The following is a 13834-nucleotide window of genomic DNA, read 5'->3' on the forward strand; positions in this document are numbered from 1 at the left end:
GCTTTTACCCGTTAACATTCAAGTTCATTGCAGACAATGTGTGCAGCAGGGGAAGCGAAAAATAAGCGAACTGGAAATATGACACAGATTTGAAAAAATATACCGCATCCCGACGGGACTTGAAACTACAATCTTCCTGTCTCCGGCATGGTGTTTTGACCAATTGAACTACGGGGGACGGTGCTACTGTTCCACAATCTATATACGTATCTAATTCCACTACCGACTCATTCTATTGCTCATCCCTAATTACACACACTACTGTGCAAGCGTTATTTTTACGACTGGAAGGAATGTCTCATCACACACAGAAGAGTAAGCTGATGCTGATAACTCCTGTGTGATCGAGACCAAAGTCAGTCTGAGTCGTGCTTGCAAGTGCGACACAACAACGGAAGGTGCTCCGTAGGGCTAAATTTTTTCGGACTAAATTTATATTTTTAACTATTTTCCTAGAGATCTAGAGATTTGTAACGCGTTGTGTTATCCCTTTCCGACCATACCCATATAATTGCGTAGGTGGAAGGTGACTTGAACAAAACCTTCTCTCTCGCTTTTTGAACGTCCTATTTATTGTTTTATTGCTCACAATGCTAGTGTGAACATCGCAGCTGGAACGAAAAATAAAAAACCGGAGCAAGCAAGTGTTTTTATGTAGGAACTAGCTGACTCAGCAAACTTCGTCCCGCCTATTTAAGTGTTTGATTTATTAATTTTAAACATTTTAAATTCATTGATTCCTTGCGATTCGATTATATCGTTTGAAAATGATTGGTTTTATCAGAATGACAATATCCTCGACTTTTGGCTTTTGTACATGACCTCTATTCCGGATATATATTGGGTGCATTTCAGTTATTTTCGTTGTTTTCCAGAAACTGAAAGTAGTCATCTTCTAATTCAATATGGTGTCCAGGGTCAATGCTTTGCTTCTCTACATCATTTCGATTACGGGCATATCCATATGTAGTAGTATTCGGTTATTTTCGGCTGTTTCCCAGAAGTTGCCATTTTTTAATTCAAACTGTTGTCTAAAATCAATTTATAGCTCCTTGCATCATTATGGATCCGGTGATACTCATATTGGGTGGTATTTGGTCACTTTAGGCTGTTTTCCGGACACCGGAAAACGCCATATTACAATTCAAAATGTTGTCTTAAGGTCGATTTGTGGCTTCAGTGCGTCAAAACAATCCCGGAAATACCCATATTGGGTGGTATTTGGTCATTTGCTGCTGTTTTCCAGAAACCGGAAGTCGCCATTTTGGATTTCAAAATGGCATAAGGAGGCAATTTTTGGCCTCTAAGCGTCAATCTGGTTGAAGAAACACTCATATTGGGTGGTATTTGGTCATTTTCGGCTGATTCCAAAAAACCGGAAGACGCCTTCTCACAATTTAAAATATTGTCTGAGATTGATAGGTCGATTTGTGGCTTCAGTGCATCATAACAATTCCAGAAATACGCATATTAAGGGGTATTTTGGTAATTTGCCGCTGTTTTTTTAAATTTCAAAATGGCATTTGGGAACAGTTTCCGGCCCCCGTGCGTCAATCTGGTTAAAGAAACGCTGATATTGAGTGGTATTTGATCATTTTCGGCTGTTTTCCAGACACCGGAAGTCGCCATCTTACAATTCAAAATATTGTCTGAGGTCGATTTGTGGCTTCAGTGCGTCATAACAATTTCGCAAATACCCATATTGGGTGGTATTTGCTAACATGCCGGTGTTTTTCAGAAACCGGAAGTCGCCATCTTGAATTTTAAAATTGCATTTGTATACAATTTCTGGCCTCTGAGCGTCAATCTGGCTAAAGAAACACCCATATCCGCTGTTTTTCGGAAACTGGAAGTCGTCATCTTGGATTTCAAAATGGCATTTGGGAACAATTTCTGGCCTCCGTGCGTCAATCTGATTAAAGTAACGCTCATATTGAGCGGTATTTGATCATTTTCGGCTGTTTTCCAGACACCGGAAGTTGCCATCTTACAATTCGAAATGTTGTCTGAGGTCGAAAGTGTGGCTTCAGTGCATCATAACAATCCCGGAAATACTCATTTTGGGTCATTTTTCCGCTATTTTTCTGAAACGGGAAGTCGCCATCTTGGATTTCGAAATGGTATTTGGAGACATGCCAGAAGAAGGAATGGTGTCGAAACATTATTGACATGTTTGTTACTCCTAAAAACATTCACATACCAAGTTTGGTTGTATTTGGTTGATTGGTTCTCGAGCGGTGCGAAATTCGTGTTTCATTTGTATAGGCTCCCTTGTAGAAGAGGGAGGGGTGTCAAACCATTATGGATATATTTGATACCCCTAAAAACATCCACATGTCAAATTTGTTCCTATTTACTTGGTTAGTTCTCGACATGTGCAGAAATTTGTGTTTCATTTGTATGGTACCCCTCCCTTCCAGAGGAGGGAAGAGTGTCTTACCAACATGGACATATTTGTTACTTTCAATAACATCCACCTGCCAAATTTGGTTCCATTTGCTTAGTTAGTTTTCGAGATGTGCAGAAATTTGTGTTTCATTTGTATGGGATCCCTCTCTTCCGGAAGAGGGAAGGGTGTCGAATCAACATGGACATATTTGTTACTCCTAAAAACATCCACATGCCAAATTTAGTTCCATTTGCTTGGTTAGTTTTCGAGATGTGCAGAAATTTGTGTTTCATTTGTATGGGACCCCTCCCTTACAGAAGAGGGAGGGATCTCGAACTATCTTAGTCACCTTTCCCGACCCCTAAAACCCCTATATACAAAATTTCACGCCGATCGGTTCGGTAGTTTCCAAGCCTATATGAATCAGACAGACAGACAGACAGACAGACAGAGCTGCATTTTTATATATTTAGATTGTTTCGATTTAGGTATTGTTATCCGTCTTTTTCTCCCAAAACAATGTGGGCTTGGTCGGAAAGGGAACCTTAAAATCTATTAGAATCTATATTCAAATAGGTGAAGTGTACTATTTTTCTCATGAGTGGCTAACTCACAAAAGGGATATTTAGTGTAATTCTTACACAAATACTCCTTATGTGACATTCATGGAGATGCAGAGATGAAATAGGTCTCGTAACTACGTGCGTCGGACTAACAATTCCTTTCCTAAATTTCCCTAACGACCGCAAGGACTTGGACGGCGCCTTTCGTGTCTAACTTTATTTCTCTGTACTGTATACAACATCTCTTTCTACATGTCTATCTCAATATCTGTTTCTCTTTATCTATATTTTTCACTTTAACTTTGTTCTTTCTATCTGAATCTCTCCTCTCTTTCTGTCGTTGGTTTTTTCTCTCTCCATTTTGATCATTCTTTCTCAACCAATGGACGCAAAATTTCGACCCAATCAAATATTATTCAATAGCGCCACAACATTTCTGAAGTCTGAATTCTGTTTTTTTGCTTCTGAAGTACGTCAGCTTAGCTTAATATCAATAACATTATAACCTCAAAGAAAGGTCAATCAATCAAACATTGCCCCTGCCTTGTTGACGTCGAAAAAGCTTCCCCATTTGCAATACGTGCAACTCCTTAGCGCGACCTGTTAGCTATTTATAGATACCAAAATAATATTAGTCCCCTGAAAGGGCCATACCGACGGCTAGCCCGTGGTCACCAGAAAGACAGTAATGACCCATTATCTGTTTTCTAGTATCGGTTGTTACTGGGAACGACCAATTAAAAGCAAATTATTTTTTTTCGCAATCACCGGTCTGTAGCAACGGAACTTCAGTTGCATTGAAAGCTAGTGCATAGGACCTGATAAAGCGGTGCTAATAAGTGCGCTTTGTTTCGTAAGGTCGCCGAATCAACATTTTTGTCCGCTCAACTGAAAACAAACACGACGCATCCGGTCTAACAATCCAGCGGGGATTAAATGCCACTTCAATGTCAGGTTCTTCGTTAAAATGGGATTCCTTTCTGTTAGCACGGGGACCGCAGATATGAGAGCAGACACAGTACACTGCATTTCAAATGTCTATGCTTTTTTTGAGGGAGGACGAACGAAGAAAAATCTTCGTTTATCGCTGCATTCTAAAACATCATTGCCAAAGGATTACCGCTGCTAGTTAGCTAGCTGCGGGCTTACTGCAATTCGCTTACGTCCTCATCATGAGCATCATCACCCCGGTAAACGAGCGCGTTTTTCTTGACTTGGTTCGAGCTAACATCGATGGTTCTGATGCTGGCGATAGCATAAAAAATCCCGCAAAATGGGTGGTAGCCAATGCACTTTGTTTTCTTTTTTTCGTACTCGAGTTTTCCCGTCTGACGGTGATAATCCGTTGGTAGACATTCCGTCCGACTTTTTTTTGTTTTATCCGGGGCTTGCTTGTTTGCACTTGGTAAATCCGGTTGCACATTCATAAACCAAGTTCATTGTCAAGCAAAAGCGAAATCCGTTTTTAATCATATGTGCTGCATGCGGGACAAACTAACCTAATTAGCAAATAGATTACTGCTTTCGCTGGAGATTATTTTCTAGTTCGGAACGCTGATAAAATGGTAGTTTTTGTCTCGACTGTTTTTAATGGGAATGAAGTTTTGTTCTCTATGAACTTAATGACTTGACCTTCAAGAGCTTCATTATTTTTACCAAAAGGAACTTTTTTTCAACCATTTCAAACTAATTAAATATGTTACCATTGTTATTCAGTAATAACATTGATTGTTCATATTTTCACAGGGGTCACAACATCACCTTCATGAGTGGCTTCCCGGCGGACTCTGCCGTCCACGGTCTGCAGGAGGTTACCCCGTCCGGCTTGGTGGAATACATCCGCAACTACACCAACTGGGATCTGCTGGGGGCCCGGATGCGCGGAGATCTGCCCCTGTCGATGTGGGATGTCTTCCGGTACGCGTGGCAAGTGAGTGTTCCGAAGCGGTGCATCGCTCGTTTTGTTGCAATGTTTTTTAAGCTAGGATTTCTTCTGTCCTAGGCTTGCGACGCAACCTTAGAGGACAAGGAAACGATGGACCTACTCGGACGGAAGTTCGATTTACTGATTCTGGACGGAGCCTATCCGGAGTGTGCACTAGCGCTGGCCTACCGCCTGGGTGCTCCCTATATGTACATCAACACGGTCGGATTCTATACCGGAACAATGTCACTGGCTGGAAACCCTTCACCATACTCGACAAATCCGGTGTTTTATCGACCGTTGACCGATGACATGGATTTCTTTCAACGGGTCATGAACACCATCTTCAGTATCTTCATATTACCGGTGCAAATCGTAAGTACAACAAGTGCAAATGTAAAGCTCATCGCATCAATTTAAATTAATGCGAAGGTCGATAAGTTTGTCGATAATAGCCCTAGGTCTACATGCAACGCTGTAACATGAACTGATGATGCCGGCATCAAAGATAGGCAATTTCCCTTTGATCAATCGTATTGTGGTACGTAGGGTAGGGTGGGAGACGACAGGTGCTTCGATCGTGTAAACAGCGCGAAAACATCGATTACGCCTATCATCCAACAACTGAAACGACAACAATCCGAACGAAAAGGGAAACAACATTATCATTACCATCAACATCATTCCATCACAGGGCTAGATGCGTTGTCTAGGTAAATGTCACGGTTCTCATCTTCGTCGGTCACTAGCCCGGCTTCATTCCCTCTGATAGTCGAACGACCCTAGGGGAAATGGTTGTAGATACAATGCTACAGTCACGCGAAGAGAAAATTGATGAAATCGATATGACATGACTATTATATTGTACAGTTTAGATTGGCAATGTTTTCATTGATCGTGACCTTTTGAGGTTGTCACGGTGATCGACGATAGCTTTTCGGGTACAAAGAGCGATACAATATAGCGTTGTAGCACCTAAAATGTTCGACAGTAGTAAATATTTATTTATCTAAAAACAGTTTTCAACAGTTCTATGCTGAATTTTAGATTTTTTTACTGTTTTTCACTACTGACTACTGACAGTTCTACGAAATTGTCCGAATTTTAATATTTTTTCAAATTGTCATTTTTTATTTATCTGAAACTTGGCATTTATATGGGCAACAGATGCCATTTTGTGCTATTGGTTTGATTTTTTGAAACACGACTCATATTTGAGAAGCTATTGAAAAATGCTATTTTGGAAAGGTATCGATGATTACAAATATTTTTAGAGCCAAAACGGTTAATTTGATCAGTGTGATGTCTTCAGCAATGCTGATTATCTACAGCTCTAAAAAAATTATTTTTTGAAAAGAAGTTGTTTTGAAAAGTTTTTTGAAAAGAAAAATTAAAAACCAATTATCATAACTAGTTTGTGAAAATGTGATTTTTTTTTGTCATAAAAACTACAAAAGATTACCTTAACAATGAAACCGGTTCGATCATAGAGAAATCAAGAAAAAAAGTTATGAATTTTTGGGAGACGGGACACGAGGCATATGGACGCTAGGCATATGGATGTTAGGCATAACGGATACGAGGCATACTGCCACAAGGCATAACGGACGCGGGTCCGAATGGACACAAGGCCGAATGGACGCGAGGCCGAATGCGATGTTGTACGATCGCATGAGATCCAATTATGAGTTCAGGTGTAAATATATTCCTAAAGAGTTTAAGTTGGGTATAATACTTTTCTTGAAATCATGCGGCGAAGACGCATAATCGAGGGCAAGGAAACGAGGCGGCACTAAGCCGCCGTGGTTTCCGCAGTCCGAGCCGGCCGCCGACCCGCCGTCGGAAGCGGCGGCCTCTCGCACTCAAACGACTGATCTACTGGTTTGCTAGGTCTACTAAACAGAGTTTTCTTCCCTTAGTTAAGTCCGAACGAGCGGTAGCGACTAAGGACAGCATTCGCTCGAACAGCGAGTCGTCTAAAGGCCGCTTTCCAAATGACACTTTGAAGCGAAATGTTATTGAAAGAGGGCTGTGATGATGATGACGATAATAACATATTCCACATCACTTCCCCTTTACCTTGTGTCCGTTCGGCCTTGAATCCATTCGGCCTCGCATCCATTTGGCCTCGCATCCATTTGGCTTCGCGTCCATTCGGCCTCGCGTCCATTCGGCCTCGCGTCCATTCGGCCTCGCGTCCATTCCGCCTCGCGTCTATATGCCTCGTGTCCGTATGCCTGCTGTCCTTTATGTCTAGCGTTCTATGCCTCGCGTCATCGAATTTTTGAAAAAAAAAATATAAATTTTTTCGAGAAGCATATATTTTTGGAAGGACAAAAATATTGTCTACAACTTTGCCGAAGACACTATGCCAATCAAACAAGTCGTTTTGGCGATAAAAATATTTTTAACCGTTATTTACTCGGTAGGGTACCCAGACACCTTTTCATACTTTATTGCTTGAAAAAAAAACAAGGATAACCTCAACTCAGTCAGCTGAAACTTATAGAATGCTCCTAACTAGTGGAATAGAATGATTTCTCATCATCAGACTGTTCATCAGAGTCATCATCATCAGACTGTTTAAAACAGCAGGGAAGGCTTCGAGTTTTTTCACCCCATAAGTACTCGGCAGGGTACCCGGATACCCACAAAATGAAATGTTTCTTGTTATTTCAATTCTTGACCGTATTTCGATCTCGGCCTATCAAAAGATTTGAAAATCTGTCTATTTTTAGAATCCGAGACCGACATATACCAGTGACCACATCTGGTTCCTGTAAATCCGGATTTTCGGGAGCATGTTCCGGTGAGACAAATTAGTACAATTATGGACGAAACTGACCGTTAATTTTGAGTCCAACTGATAAGCTGTCCGAAATAGGGGTGTGCGAAACTGGCTTTCCTGGTGTCGAAACGAAACGAAACGAAATTAACCCTTAGTTTCGGTTTCGCCAAATTAGTCGAAACGAAATCAAGGTGGATTTCGAGTTCTCGAGACGAAACGAAATTGGTCTCTAAATTTCGCGAAATTTCGAAAAATAAAATAAATGTTTCTGAAACATAGCATTACAATGATTTGTAATTTTGGAGCATACGCTAACGAAGTACGAAGAGTAACGTAGGTATTCAGATATCGATAAACCGATAATGACGAGAAAATCAAAAATGTTAAAAACTAAAATCTTGATGCATTCATTTATACAGATTAGATTGCAGGTAATAGCACCTCGATAGATACAGTTTCAAAAATTTGACTACAGTTAATTGCTGACAACTCTCAAACTTTCCGTGACACTTATTAATTAGTCGTGTCAAATAAATTTATTAATTAAAAAATTGCGAAAGCTTCGTTCTTAGTGGCAATAAAAAATTATAAGTCAGAAAAAAGACTACGTGGTCTATTCGTTAACCCCCACACCCCCCACGTGATTTTTCGTGGTCTTTTGATAACCCCCCGTCTCCCTATATATGACTACGTGGTTTGGGAACGGACTCTTTGAAACAAACCAAAAATTATTTTTCTTTCAACCAATCAACAGTTAGAATGGAATGTTGTAATGCAACAAACAAATAGTTTTCTCTTTACTCAATTAAGTTATTCGTAATCATCTTCGTTCTCTTATTTCTCGTTCTTTCTAACCTTTCTTTTCTTCTACCTTGTATATTCGTCAAGTGCAAAGTCAGAATCACTTTTATGCTATAATCTGAACTTGTTTTTGACATTGTAAAATTTCGTGTCCCCTAAAACAAGAGTAACATTCCTCAGTTATGTGTTCAACGAGAGCGAACCATGTACTTTTTATTCATTCATTGATAAAGTATACTTTTTTGGTAACACGTTTAAAATATTTTTGGTAAGGAACCTGGCAATTTTGAAACCTATGCTGACTTTGAAGTCAGAGTGTTTCGAAACAATACTAAAAATTCAGGCAATTACAACTTTTCCTGCTTGACACATCGATCACTCTGTCTGCACACTATTAGGCAAGATATCTGGTCAGCCTAGTGATAGCAATGAACTATCTGAAAAAAACACATTTAAATACACTACGGTGTGCGAAGAGGAGTCCTCTAACACAGAGAATCCGAAAAAACGCTTGAATATGTTTACAAGTCGAGTAGCATAGAACATTTGGCCTGTAAGATAGAGCTTCAGAGCTTTAGTTTTGACAGAAGTTGCTGTGCCCTCCTAAACGAAAGACTAAAAGTGACCTCTTTAACCTTGTGGGCTGCAAATATAACCACATTTTAATGTACGTAAAAGATGCTTAAAATTTATTCCTACAAACAAATAACTAGAAACCTTGTAGCGCATTTGGACGGCTTCATATTCCTCGAATATGACTTCAGTGATGACATGAATTTTATGCTCTGCGTGAATAAAAAATACCTCCCGCATGATGTTACGGTTTTATCTTTAAAAACAAAAATTACCGGCTGAGAGTTTATTTTTCTATGTCTGACTTAGTATACCAGATATCTGTTGAGATATATTCAATTTAATTTATAGTCGCAATGAGCACAAACCAAAATAATGTGCATCGGAAATTTGGTCCGAAATCTCGCGAAATTTCGTAATCGTCGAAATTGGAAATTTAATTTCGCGAAATTTTAGGCGGAATTTAGCGAAATTCAACGAAATTTTTCGGCAATTTCGCGAAACCGAGATTTCGCGAAATTTCGGGAAATTTCGAGTTTTGCGAAATTTTACGAAATCATTCGAAATCTCGCACAGCCTTAGTCCGAAATGGCCATTTCGGAACAGCTTCCCGATCTTGAACATGGTCCTCAAGATCCGGATTTACGAGAACCTTCTAGGGACCAATGGCCTTTTTGGGTCCCGTATAAGTAAAATAGACAAATTTTCCAATCTTAAGACGGGTCAATATCGAAAATCGGTCGAGAATTGAGGAAGTAAGAAGCATTTCATTTTTGAAGGGTACCCGGGTACCCTGCCGAGTACTTACGTATGTTAAAATTGCCGAGTACCGTCTGCCGGGGCGAGATTGTGCCAAAAAAGATCCTTTTTTGTTCGTTAGCTTGAACGAACCAAAATACGTCAATGCACGCTTGAATGTTTTGTTAACAACTACCGTAAATATAGTTAAGTTGCAATAAACATATAATTACTTTATTAAGGTGGCTTTCAGTCACAGGCTGGTTCGCCACCAGTTGCAATGAACTATAATTTTGCTAAAAATACATTAACTTTGACCCAATCTCACCCCTTCTATGGGGTGACATTGTTTCAAAATCGAAAGTTTGAGTTTTATACCTAAAAAATAAACAGTAGTAACAGACACCGCTACCTCTTCTATAAGGGAGGGGTCCCATACAAATTCACAAATTTCTGAACATCTCGAGAGATCCCTCTCCCACTTCTGGATGGGAGGGCTCTCATGCAAATCAAATTCAAATTGCTATGGTGGTTTGACACTCTTTCGTCCTCTTGAAGGGGAGATTTCAACCTTTTTTCCGATAAACAGCCTGAAATGATCGGGATGATGCACAGGAGCCAAAAAACGACTCCAGACGCCATTTTTAACTTTTGGATGGAAACTTTCGGTTTCTTGAAATCATCCGAACATGACCGAATACCTAATATACCAAATATAATATGGGTTTTTCCGGAACCAGAATGACGCTCAGATGCCAGAAATTGTCTCCAAATGCCATTTTGAAAACCAAGATGGCGACTTCCGGTTTCTGGGAAAATGTTGAAAATGACCAAATACCACCCAACATTGGTGTTTCTGAAACCAGAATGACGCTCAGAGGTCAGAAATTGTCTGCAATTGCCAATTTAATTCCAAGATGGCGACTTCCGGTTTTTGAAAAACAACAGAAAGTGACCAAATACCACCCAATATAGGTATTTCCGGAATCGTAATGATGCACTGAAGTCACAAACCGACCTTAGACAACATTTTGAATTGTAAGATTGCAACTTTTGGTTTCTATAAAACAGTCATAAATGGCCGGTTTCCCCTCTGTATGATTACATCCGGAACCAGAATGATGCACAGGAGCCAAAAATCGATCACAGACATCGTTTTCAATTCAAACATGGAGATTTCCGGTCTCTGGAAAACAGTCGAAAATGACCAAATCCCATATATTATGGGTGTTTCTTAAGCCATAATGAGACTCCGAGACCAGAAATTGATTTCATCGCCATTTTGAAATCCAAGATGACGACTTTCGATTTCTGGAGTCCCGATAAAATCAATCAATTCGAACGATTTGTCTTTTGATTTCAATCATATCTTATGGCCGATTCGTGTGCATTTGCAGACTAAAAACGCAAGGAGTCAATCAATTTGGAATGTTTATAGTTATTTAATTTAACACAAAAATGGGCGGGGTGAAGTTTGTCGGGTCAGCTAGTAACATTAGAAAATAGTAAGTACGGGTATGACTATTGAAAACGTGGAATATTAGGGGCTGGAGGAGGTTGAGCACAAACTACGTTTCATACGAATTATAACAAAATGTATGTTTGGATCAATCCGATAGCTGGAATAACCAGCTATGATAGCGTGGTTTATAGACAGCCTCTTTACACATTATGGCGTTTCCAGGTTTCTTAGAAAGTGAAAATGTATCCTTAGAAGACTTTTTTTGTCTATTATTATTTGTCATTGGTCACTGTATATTCCATTGAAGATCTCAAAGCCGCTGGGCACGTACCCACAACCCTCCTTCCTCGCTTTAAAGGTCATCGGTTTATACAGAATAGGTGTACAAATTTTTGTTATACTGTAGCAATATCGGTCATTGTAATTTTCCATCTATCAGTTGTTAGCTTACAGTTCTGAAGCTTTTAGGCATTATTTCAAATAATACCATAGCTAGAAAACATACCCTTTGTAAACAATGCAAGGTATTTGGTGTATACAGTATACTGATAAAATTTTGTCGTAAATGTGATCCTTATAGCTTGGCACAACCTCACCCCCGAAGAGCTCAAAAATGTATAGTTTAGAAAAACATTATTTTCTGAATCAAGACTAGTTCAATTCATATTTTTTTTCTCAATACATTGAAGACGACATTTTCACGTACCATTTGAGCAGTGAGTTGATGTAATTTTGTGATCGGGTTGGTTTGAAACACCACTGTTCTGTCATTTGTTCCTTAGCTCAATTGACTGGAAGAAACTAGTAAAATGTACGACAGTATGTGTTGTTACTTGCCTGGAGATGAATGTTATCGCTTTTCAAGAAACAGTTTTATTACCAGAAGGAGAATTTTCAGTTACTCCTTTTAAAGTAACAACTTAAAATTTGGCGTATATGTTTAATGTAAATAACTTTTATCCAACACCAATAAATTCACTCTCTGGAAATATTGTAGTGTCCTTGAAAAATTCAAAACGTCATCTGGAGTCAACTTCTGGCTTTTGGATCTCATCCCATTTCCGGAAATACTCATATTAGGTGGTGTTTGACCATTCTCTACTATTCTCCGGCAACCAAAAGTTGCCACCTTCGATTTCAACACTGCGTCTGCGGTTGATTTCAGGTCTCTAGGTATCGTTCCGGTTGAAGAATTACCCATATTTTAGCATTTGGTCATTTTTGGCTGTTTTTCAGAAACCGGAAGACGCCTCTTCTGATTCTGAATTGGCATCTGGAGTCGTTTTCCAGCCTCTTGGTATCATTTTAGTTCCAGAAATAACCCTATTGCAGTATTTGATCATTTTCGGAAACCGGAAGTCTTGGATTTAAAAATAGGGTCTTGATTCGGTTTCAAGTACAAAAAATATATGTGGGACGATATTCAGCCATTCAAAGATGTTTTCAAGAATCCGGAAGACATCATCTTGGAATTAAAAATGACATGAATTTTCGGCCTCTAGACATCATCCCGGTTCCGAAAATACACATGTTGGATAATGTTTGACCTTGTTTTCGACTCTGATTGGTACTGCGACAATACCGCGACATTTTTCATTTATTTATTTATTTATTTCGTCAATCATAGTAGACTACATCTTAAAAACTATTGCTAACATCACAAATATAGTTATGTAATTCTAGTGTTCAATATTTTTCTAAGAGCATTTCGTGACATCGTTAAATCAATAACTTCACAATATTTATTGTAAAGACTCATCATACTATTAACTGGCCCGGCCATGGCATATTCTGTTCTATAAGAATTTAATACGAAAATTTTTCGCGTTCTTAATGAGCGTGTAGGAGCATAAAAGTTGAGTTTTCCAAGCAGATTTTCCGAACTTATGCGTTGTGAAACTAAATCGTTGACAAGAGTTACCGAAGCAATTTCTCTTCTTTTTTCAAGCGTTTCTATATTAATAAGCATGCAACGCGATTCATAACAAGGGAGAGGAAATGAATTCCAACCTAGTTTTCTTAGTGCATATAACAAAAACTGTTTTTGTACGGATTCGATTCTATTGGAATGGACGTCTTGATAAGGCGACCAAACAACACTACAGTATTCTAAGATAGATCTAACATATGTAACGAAGAGAGTTTTTATAGTGTACGGGTCTACGAAATGATAACTGAACCTTTTTATAAAACTAACTGTTGGCTCTATTGATGATCGTATTGTAGTGATCAATGAATGTTAACTTAGAATCCATAATTACTCCTAAATCTCTAATTTGATAACACCTTTCTACAACTTGATGTGCAAGAGTGCAACTGGCATGTTCAGGATTTCTTTTCCTTGTGTAGGATATAATATTACATTTTTTTACGTTGAGATCAAGAAGACTTTTTTTACACCAAATGTAGAAAATGTCAACCTCTTGTTGGAATTGTTGGATGTCTGATTTGTGTTTTATTTCCATGTACAGTTTCATGTCATCGGCATATATCAATACTTTGAGACGATTCAACACAAGGGTAACGTCATTAACAAATAAAATGAAGAGCAAAGGGCCTAAATGGGAGCCTTGTGGAACTCCAGATGTCACTTTTA

The 13834-nt window shown here is 39.0% G+C and overlaps 1 protein-coding gene across 4 annotated transcripts in view; it reads left to right on the forward strand.

Moving 5' to 3' along the window:
- The window catches only part of LOC129729567 (UDP-glucosyltransferase 2), a 121357-nt gene that overhangs the window by 89872 nt on the left and 17651 nt on the right, over positions 1–13834 (forward strand). For all 4 annotated transcript variants that reach the window (XM_055688233.1, XM_055688235.1, XM_055688234.1 and 1 more), the window contains 2 exons: positions 4699–4882; positions 4955–5251. In XM_055688233.1, the coding sequence (XP_055544208.1) occupies positions 4699–4882; positions 4955–5251 (481 nt within the window). The remainder of the gene's footprint in view (positions 1–4698; positions 4883–4954; positions 5252–13834) is intronic.

The sequence above is a fragment of the Wyeomyia smithii genome, chromosome 3 (genome assembly GCF_029784165.1).
Source record: "Wyeomyia smithii strain HCP4-BCI-WySm-NY-G18 chromosome 3, ASM2978416v1, whole genome shotgun sequence".
In the NCBI taxonomy this organism is placed as follows: domain Eukaryota; kingdom Metazoa; phylum Arthropoda; class Insecta; order Diptera; family Culicidae; genus Wyeomyia; species Wyeomyia smithii.